Source organism: Bufo bufo, chromosome 7, assembly GCF_905171765.1.
Source record: "Bufo bufo chromosome 7, aBufBuf1.1, whole genome shotgun sequence".
Taxonomy (NCBI): domain Eukaryota; kingdom Metazoa; phylum Chordata; class Amphibia; order Anura; family Bufonidae; genus Bufo; species Bufo bufo.
Genome location: NC_053395.1, coordinates 27018269 through 27028348, shown reverse-complemented (window position 1 = coordinate 27028348; position 10080 = coordinate 27018269). Strand labels below are relative to the sequence as shown.

At 46.7% G+C, this 10080-nt stretch overlaps 1 protein-coding gene across 2 annotated transcripts; it reads right to left on the bottom strand.

Annotated features, from left to right (window-relative positions):
* Positions 1-646: 646 nt before the first annotated feature.
* ASB8 (ankyrin repeat and SOCS box containing 8) lies at positions 647-10080 on the bottom strand. 2 transcript variants are annotated; one of them, XM_040440826.1, is made up of 4 exons: positions 10046-10080; positions 2270-2387; positions 1803-1907; positions 647-1482 (listed from the first exon to the last, which is right to left on the bottom strand). In XM_040440826.1, the coding sequence occupies exons 2-4, from the start codon at positions 2372-2374 to the stop codon at positions 850-852; spliced, it is 843 nt and encodes a 280-aa protein (XP_040296760.1). In that variant the 5' UTR covers positions 2375-2387; positions 10046-10080; the 3' UTR covers positions 647-849. The 2 variants fall into 2 exon arrangements, with proteins under 2 accessions (XP_040296760.1, XP_040296759.1); XM_040440825.1 differs by lacking the exon at positions 10046-10080 and adding an exon at positions 7676-7806.

Genomic DNA, 10080 nt, shown 5'->3' with positions numbered 1-10080 from the left:
TTACCTGTCATTGTAATCCCATCATGACAAGTTGACTGCTGAAAAGTGATCTGCACAGAACAGAACTGTCAGCCTATTATGAGGCTTAGTGGTCAGGGTGAAAAAAAATTCTGGATTTTAGATTATTTTCTGGTGACATTCCCGTTAAGGACCATCTTACCCAGGCGACGAATAATACAGTATTTATTTATATTAAAAATGTATAAAAAATTTTTTTTACTCAGCCCCCATACTCCTCTCTGCAGTCACACTCTCTAAGTGCCAGTAAAGGATTTGGAAAGGCTTGGTCTTAATACGGACAATCCTCCTTGCCTCTTTTCTGCCAAGGGTTAGTCCTAGTTGAAGAACTGACAGGCTGGTTGCTAGGGAGCCCACAATGATAAGGCTGGTTGCTAGGGAGCCGAGAGGAAAGGCTGGTTGCTAAGGGCTAGGGGAACAAAGACTAAATGCTAGGAGCCAGGAGAACAAAGATTGGTTGCTAGGGGCCAGGAGAATACAGACTGGTTACCAGGAGAAGAAAACCAGGCTGCTAGCAGCCAGGGGAACAAAGCCAGGTTGCTAAGGGCCAGGAGAACAAAGCCAGGTTGCTAGGGGCCAGGAGAACAAAGCCAGGTTGCTAGGGGCCAAGAGAAGACAGTATGGTTAATAGGGGCCAGGAGAAGACAGACAGGTTGCTAGGGCCAGGAGATCAAAGACTGGTTTGCTAGGGTTCACTAACCATATTTCACACTAACATCTCCGCCCGATACACTGGGAAGTCAATAAGGTCTTCATGTGAACAACCAGTTCGCCCTGGGAGCCACCATGGACGCCCGGGGGTCTTAGATATTTTTGTATAGCCCAGTGTATTCAGTGCAGCAGCAGAACATAGTCCTGTATGGATTTGGGAACAGGCAGCTCTGTCACCACCTGAGATAACTGGCATTCTCCGAGGCTGCCCCTCACCTCACGCCTCGCCAGAGCTTTCAAAGTTCCCGGGACAGAGCACAGTTTGACGAGACGCTGACACAACTGGGTATCACGGGCAGCCTCGGGGGGCACCCCACGTTCTCTCCTTAACCTGAGGGTGCCACAAGCTCTGTGCAGAAGTTCCAGGCATTCCTCCTCCCTCTCCCCACCCAGGCCTCTACCCATCAGAACCACAAGCCGCCCCGCCGGGTACTGACCCTTGAGGTTAGCAGTGTCGGGCTGGGCCCCATATTCCAGGAGCAGCCGCACGCTCTCTAGATTGCCTTTCATAACCGCCCAGCTCAGAGGCGTGTCCTGGTTGTAGTCTCTGGCATTGACCTTTGCGCCGCCCTCTAGTAACGCTTGTACGCAGCCGTCCATGTTTTTGAAAGCCGCCCAGTGTAAGGGGGTGTCCTGATTACCATCCGGAGCGTTGGGGTCGGCGCCGTATTCCAGGAGGATTTCAACGCAGGTCTCGTCTTTTTCCGCCGCGTAGTGCAAGGCTGCGCGTCGGTAGCCGTCGAGGGCATTGACCTGCAGGACGGAGAAATGCAATCATTTACCAGATACCACTTATACACCTGAACAGACCTGCTCACAGCTGAGGATAGTTCTTTATCGTCCAGACGGTTTGCTGCATTGTATCGGTGCAGGGAAAATGTATCAGCCGGGAGTCATTCAGTTTAGCTCACGGGGTGCTGTCTAGAATGGATAGAAATGTGGCTTTTCATCCTCTGGAATGTTTTCCGTTCACCGACAGCAAGCAGAAAATCTTGAAATTGGTGAGGCGTTGGAAAAAAAAAAAAACACACCATAAAATTGGAGCCCCCTTTAAGAAGACATAGCCTACTCACATTTGCTCCTTTCTCCAAGAGCAGCTCCACACAGTCTGCGTCGCACACCATGCAGGCGCTGTGTAGGGGCATCAGGGTATCGTGAGGACCATTTACATCTGCCCCCTGTGGACAGAGAGGACAAGTATTAGTTAAAGGGCTATCTCCTCGACATGTACATTTATGGCATACCACTGCACGGCCAACACCTATGTGAAGTACGAGGGTCCCCCGACCCCCTGGTGATCCGACTGCCGACGTATGAAAACTGCTGCATAAGAATAATTATCTACAGTAGCTTATCACAGCAGGAACTCGACATCTGCACCTCTAAGTAATGGCATTCAGCAGCCGAGTGACAGCCACACCAGGAACTGTAGGTGGCCATATTGGTAGTCACCCAGCTTTCCAATAAATGCATGTAATAAAAGGGCAGGATGGAAATTTTAAACACAGATCACAGGCGGCGCCCTCGTTTCTCCACTCACCTTGCGGATAAGGGACTCGACCGTGTCTCCGGGCAGAGAGCGGATGGAGGAGATGGCACGTATCAACCTCTCTGAGAGGGAGCACTTCCTGTGCATGTGGAGCATGGTGGGCGGCGATCTACAAGGAAACATACGTTACAGAAAGGGTTAATTAGTAATATAACTGCAGGTAAATGGAAAAAATATTATAAAATTTATAATATAAAACTGCTTAGTAAATATGGGGGTCCCTGACTTACCCCCAGCACGACCCCCCTGCAGCCTTACCCATCCCGACCCCAACAGTCATAATCCAAATTTCATACCACCCCCCATCAGTCTTACCCAGCATTAACACCCCTCCAGCAGTCTTACCCAGCACGACCCATCAGTCCTATCCATCTGATCCCCGACAGTCATATCCATCCCAAACCCCATCAGTCATATCCAACCGGACGTGACAACCATTAACGCCTTTATTCCAGCATACCCAGTTTTCTCAAACCTGAATGGCAAGTCTGAAGTAAACATGGGCCCTTGGTCCAACCCCATGCATCATATACAGTCAGGTCCATAAATATTGGGACATCAACACAATTCTAACATCTCTGGCTCTATACACCACCACAATGGATTTGAAATGAAACAAACAAGATGTGCTTTACCTGCAGACTGTCAGCTTTAATTTGAGGGTATTTACATCCAAATCAGGTGAACGGTGTAGGAATTACAACAGTTTCCATATGTGCCTCCCACTTGTTAAGGGACCAAAAGTAATGGGACAATTGGCTTCTCAGCTGTTCCATGGCCAGGTGTGTGTTATTCCCTTATTATCCCAATTACAATGAGCAGATAAAAGGTCCAGAGCTCATTTCAAGTTTGCTATTTGCATTTGGAATCTGTTGCTGTCAACTCTCAAGATGAGATCCAAAGAGCTGTCACTATCAGTGAAGCAAGCCATCATTAGGCTGAAAAAACACAACAAGCCCATCAGAGAGATAGCAAAAACATTAGGCCAAAACAACTGTTTGGAACATTCTAAAAGAAGGAACGCACCGGTGAGCTCAGCAACAGCAAAAGACCCGGAAGACCACGGAAAACAACTGTGGTGGATGACCGAAGAATTATTTCCCTGGTGAAGAAAACGCCCTTCATAACAGTTGGCCAGATCAAGAACACTCTCCAGGAGGTAGGTGTATGTGTATCAAAGTCAACAATCAAGAGAAGACTTCACCAGAGTGAATACAGAGGGTTCACCACAAGATGTAAACCATGGGTGAGCCTCAAAAACAGGAAGGCCAGATTAGAGTTTGCCAAACGACATCTAAAAAAGCCTTCACAGTTCTGGAACAACATCCTATGGACAGATGAGACCAAGATCAACTTGTACCAGAGTGATGGGAAGAGAAGATTATGGAGAAGGAAAGGAACTGCTCATGATCCTAAGTATACCACCTCATCAGTGAAACATGGTGGTGGTAGTGTCATGGCGTGGGCATGTATGGCTGCCAATGGAACTGCTTCTCTTGTATTTATTGATGATGTGACTGCTGACAAAAGCAGCAGGATGAATTCTGAAATTTTTCGGGCAATATTATCTGCTCATATTCAGCCAAATGCTTCAGAACTCATTGGACGGCGCTTCACAGTGCAGATGGACAATGACCCAAAGCATACTGCAAAAGCAACCAAAGAGATTTATAAGGGAAAGAAGTGGAATGTTATGCAATGGCCAAGTCAATCACCGGACCTGAATCCGATTGAGCATTTCACTTGCTGAAGACAAAACTGAAGGGAAAATGCCCAGAGAACAAGCAGGAACTGAAGACAGTTGCAGTAGAAGACTGGCAGAGCATCACCAGGGATGAAACCCAGCGTCTGGTGATGTCTATGCGTTCCAGACTTCAGGATGTAATTGGCTGCAAAGGATTTGCAACCAAGTATTAAAAAGTAAAAGTTTGATTTATGATTATTATACTGTCCCAATACTTTTGGTTCCTTAACAAGTGGGAGGCACATATGCAAACTGTTGCAATTCCTGCACCGTTCACCTGATTTGGATGTAAATACCCTCAAATGAAAGCTGACAGTCTGCAGGTAAAGCACATCTTGTTCGTTTCATTTCAAATCCATTGTGGTGGTGTATAGAGCCAAAAATGTTAGAGTTGTGTCGATGTCCCAATATTTATGGACCTGACTGTATGAGGCCAGGAAAGTTGGGTGACGACCATTATTGCCTCCATTCTAAGTAAGGACCCATTTTTCTCAAGCCACGAATGGCAAATACGAGTCCTTGATTCACCACCATCCAGGAAAGATGGGGGACAACCAATACGCCTCTCCGTTCTCAAACCCTAAACGGTAAACCTGTCCTATTACACGGCTGTCAAACCTGATTCGCTGTTGGCGTGTCAGAGAAAAGCTGGGTGAGCGGTAACGGCGGCCATATTGGTCATCACCCAGCTTTCCCGAAAATGGATATATTAACAATTTGAAAGATGTCAGCTCACAGATTTCTATTCTTGCTCTTTGAGTACAGGAATGCAGAGTAGATGGAGGACATGAATGATGCAGGAAGGTTCCTCGTCTTGGCCCGGTCTCCCCTTTCCGCACACTCTTCCTCCTTTCCCCGGGGGGGGGATGGCTGAGGTGCTCTTCTCTGCCTGCACTCACCCTCCGGGGAGGCTCCCTGCCTCTGGCACTCAGCGGGCACATGAGACGGACCAAGGCGATGCCTCCTAGGGCTGCTTTTAATGGATGAAGAGCAGAGAGCGTCTCCTTCCATTAATTCTTGCTCAGATGGGATGAAATATTCAGCAGGAGGAGGGGAGGGGGCCGCAGAGCCGGGCTTCCTCCTAGGCAAAAAGAGCGCTCTGCCAAATCCTCACACACGGCGAATATTAGGGGAGACTTTAACCTGTTTCTTGCCGGGGGGACCAGCTGCGGATCGCTAGTCCCACAGCGCATGACATGACAGGACTGGGAGCAACGCGTTAACGTACAGCAGCTGGAACCTGTCAGCTACGTGGCGGGAAACAGGCCATTTACTCCGCACGCCCAACTTTTAGCTTCATTTAGCGCCCCTTAGCACATGTGACCCAAGAGGCGAACATGAAGCCACGCGGCATCCAACCTGACATATAGCAGACGCTACTCGACAATGCAGCAAGAGGGGTCAGAAATCTATTCCACGAGCACCGAAATATCTAGTCTATGATAAAAAAGATAAATAAATGAATACACATGATACAAGGAGTGCATTTAACCCATTCCGGCCTCTGCCGTACATATATGGCGGAAGTCGGGTCTTTAAAGATGGCACCCGTTTGCCACAGCTGCCGGGTTTTTGCTGTTTTTAACAGAAGACACACAAGGCTTATGTCTGCGATCGGTGATAGTGCCTCAGATGCCCTGGTCAATTGTGACCACGGCATACAAGGTGGCTTTCTCCTGGAGCACTGTGCTCTCGAAGCCTGAATAGCTCCCCTACTCGGCGATCGGGGGAGCCATTCATTGCCTGCGATAGCATGGGTTTCTTCAGAGAGACCCAGGTTACTGCAGTTGTAGATTCTATGGAGCCCTGCAGGGGGCAGCGTTCCCTAGGAGCATAGGGAGTCTACAATGAATTGTAATGTCAGAGAGAAGCAACCTAATAATTGCTTCCAATAGTCAGAGTGATGTAAGAAGTAAAAATAATAATAGTTTTAAAAAAATATAAATAAAAATCTAAAAATCACAGACAACACCATGTCCCAAAAAATGTCATAAAAAGTGATCAAAGAGTCATACACACTCAAAAATCGTTTCAATAAAAACTACAGAAAAAAAAGCACTCATTCAGCTCAGTAGACGTAAATATAAAAAAATAAATAAATAAAAAATATAAAACATATAGCGATGAAAAGAAAAAATTAATTTTCCCAATTTTTTTTCCAGTATTAAAACACAAGACAAACTATATAAATGTGGTATTGCTGTAATCGTACTGACCCAGAGAATAAAGGTAACAGGTCCGTTTTACCACAAGGAATACCGTAAAAACTAAACCCATAAGACTGCGGTGGAATTGCACTTTTTCCCCCACAATTCTATTCCATTTGGAATTGTTTTCTAACTTCCCTCTACATTTTTTGCAATATAATGGTACATGCACACGTTCAGGATTCATGTGCGGAGAATCCGCAGGTGTTCACAGGTCAATCCGCATCAATTGGTGAATGAAGAAAATCCGGTCAGGAAAAATAAAATAAATTGACATGCTGCGGATTTTAAAATCCGCACCGAAAAAAGATCTGCATCGTGTGCATTGAGAATTTCAAATTCTCATAGAATACAATGTACATGACCTACGGTGCGGATTTTCCACACGCAATCCTGATCGTGTGCATTTAGCCTTAAACGGTGCCCTCCGAAAATACAACCTGACCTGCAAAAAACAAGCTTTCATATGACTATGTGAACGGAAAAGTTTAAAAAAAGTTATGGATCCAGGAAGTGAAAAACGGAAGAGCAAAAACGGAGAATTCTCCAGGGATAAATTGGTCTTTATTTTTTTTAAAAATGTTACGTTTCTCGTCAGTATTCAATGGCAAACAGTAGTATTCAGCTTGGAAAGACAGGAGGATATCCAGCGTCTGTATGACGGTTACCATGCCAATGTGGCAGCCTGTATCACAGCAAAAGGAGATGCCACCCAGTATTAATGTCACCCTGTCCCCACATATGCCTTCTGCAGAACCCGAAGGGTGCACTTCCCTGGTTGGGTGATCATTGACCGAGCTCCACCAACAGTTTATACTTTGTAAACCTCAGTTCAATCGCATTGAGTTTTCCAGCTGTTCCTTTTTCATTTTCTGGTGGCATATGTGACCACTGTCCCTCAGACAGCTACTGAAGCCGATGTGCTGGCAGCGAGAAAGATGAGCAAGCGCAACGATCCGAGCCACTCTGACAAGAGCCACGTTGTGATGGCCGGACGACAAGGTCAGAGCATCTCCAAAATGTCAGGTCTCGAGGAGGCGTTTTCCCAATATGCAATAGATCGTACCGACCAAAGGTGGTCCAAAGAAGGACAACTGGTGAATGGGTGACAGGGTCATGGGGACGGCCGGTTGGGTGTGCATCACTTACTAGGGGAAGACATGGCACCAGGATGCTCTGCGCAATGTTCTTCTGGGAATCCTTGGATCCTGGCATCACGTGGATGGGACACCTACCTAAATATTGTACAGATAAGTACCCCACATCATGGCAGTGGTACCCCCTAATGGCAGTGCCCTCTTTGGCAGGTTAATCCCCCGGCCACACTGAAAAAACTGTTTAGGAATGAGGAACGTGATAAAGAGATCAAGATGATGACTTGTCTCCAAATTCCCAGAACTCAATCGTCGTCTGTGGGATCCATGGAGGCCGCATCGAGCAACTTACAGCATCTGCTACTAACGTCTTCACAGGTCTTGTGGAGTCCAGGCTTTGATGGGTCACCGCCGTTTTGTAGGCATGAGGACAACCTACACAATATTAGGCAGGTGGTATCAATGTTATGGCTGATCATTCAGCTGGGAAAAAAAAAAAAGACAGATGCAATGGGTGACAACTTTTATTACCCACAGCATCCGACCCAAACAGAACAGAAAGACGTATTCTCATTATATGAACGAGCTACACTGCTCTACATGAGCGTCAGTGTCATTACCTATGGAGATAAAGATCAGCAGTGCCACCTGGTGGAGGAAATAAGCACTGCGTATAAAAATGCACAAAAATCTATTCCACCTACTACATACCTGCACAAGGTTGTGATGGCAAATATCACGTACTAAAAAAACAAACAAAAAAAAAAACTCAGCACCCCAATTTAGTAAGCGTAGCCCCTGTACGGCCCCCTGACCTGGAGATTTTGGTAATACGACTGGGACAGACAAGGCTTTTCTCCTGCTGGTGGCACAAATAACACAACGAAAAAAGTGGCGTATAACGTAGAATTCTGATTTAAGCGGCTGTACTGCAAGCGCTCCTTTGGTATGTTCACACAATATCAGGGCATTTTGCTGCATTTACTAGTTATTGATTTTTGTCTATGATTTTAGGATAATCATAGACAAAAAATGCAGTTTGACTGCATCATGTGAACGTACCCTTAGCACCATCCGTTTTAAGAGGAGTCTGTCAGAGAGAAGTTCACTGTTACCCCAGGCACAGTGCCTTGTAGGGCTAGCTCAGCTGAATGTATTGATACCTTTTCCTTAGCGATACATTGCTTCATTCATTTAATCCAGGCATGATCAACCTGCGGCCCTCCAGCTGTTGCAAAACTACAACTCCCAGCATGCCCGAACAGCCTACAGCAGGGCATTGTGGGAGTTGTAGTTTTACAACAGCTGGAGGGCCGCAGGTTAAGCATATCTGATTTAATCCATATGCAAATGAGCAGTTAAGTGCATCGGGGGCGGGGCCAAGCCACTCTGTGCACCCTCACTCCGCCGCTCCCTCTCCTCCTTGAGACAACGATGTTCCTACACAGTCATCACTTCTGGCCCTGACCATCAAGGAGAGGGAGGAGCAAGGGTGCACAGAGTGTCTTGGCCCCGCTTTCGGTGCACTTAATTGCTCATTTGCATATGGATTATTTAAAAAAATTACTTTTTCTCCAGAATGAAGCAATGGATCGCTAAGTGAAAGGTATCATACAAGGCACTGTGCCTGGTGTAACAGCGAATTTCCTGGGGTTGGGTTGCATTTATCCCTTAGGGGTAAAAATGCCTATTTAAAAGGCACCGATGTCACACACACAAAAAAAACCAAAACACTGACATTAGTTGGTGCGCAAAAAAAATGCGTCTCACCATCTGTTGTGGAACTACAACTGCCTGCATGCCCGTGCACTGGCAGAACAGCTGGCGAGCCACATGGCTGACATTCTGTGACCTAATGCAAGGAATCCGAACCATGTGTTGACTGAAAATAGCAGCACGTCCTAAAATATGTGCATGTCTGCTCCGTGGCCTGTGAATGGGATCTTGAAAACTTAATATTTATAGTTAGTGATTTTTTTTTTAGATTTTTTTTTGCAGAATTGACGCCAAAAATTCTGCAGTGTGTGAACCTGACCTAGACGCTCAGTTCTGACCGCAGTCACATGACACCCATAGAAATATCAGGAGTAGTGCTGAGCGAACTTGTGTTTTAAGTTCTGCGTCCAAAGTTCGGTTTATTGAAGAATCCCGTTATGGATTCCAAATTCCATTATGATCCGTGGTAGCGGAATCCATAACGGGATTCTTCCGTAACCCGAACTTTGGACGCAGAACTTAAAACACAAGTTCGCTCAACACTAATCAGGAGCGACGCGGTGACGCATGACGCAACCGCACCCCAAAGAGTTCAAGGACATTCAGCGACTGGAAGACTTCCCATTGCCGCCTGCAATACGGTCCCACGTTGTGCACGGCGTTACGGGGTGGCGACCACAAGTCGATTTTGACGCACAACCCCCACCATTACTTTGCATTGTCCCTAACGCGACTACCACTCCGAGCACAGCACCGCCATTGGCCACGGTTGTCAGATTTCAGGCGCAATATACGACTGCACCCTCATGCAACCTTGATGCGCTTTAATGGGATGCAAAGTTGCACAGTGCCGCCAAAAAGGTTACTAAATGCTATGCTACCCCCTCCCTCCATGACACTGCTAATCCTGTGCACCACAACTCCCAGCATACTGTGCACACCACAACAACAGCCCAGCGCTGTACAGAGCCCATGACCACAACACACAACACAACCACACACTCACCTACACCAGAGCTCAGCTCGACTGACGTCCCGGAC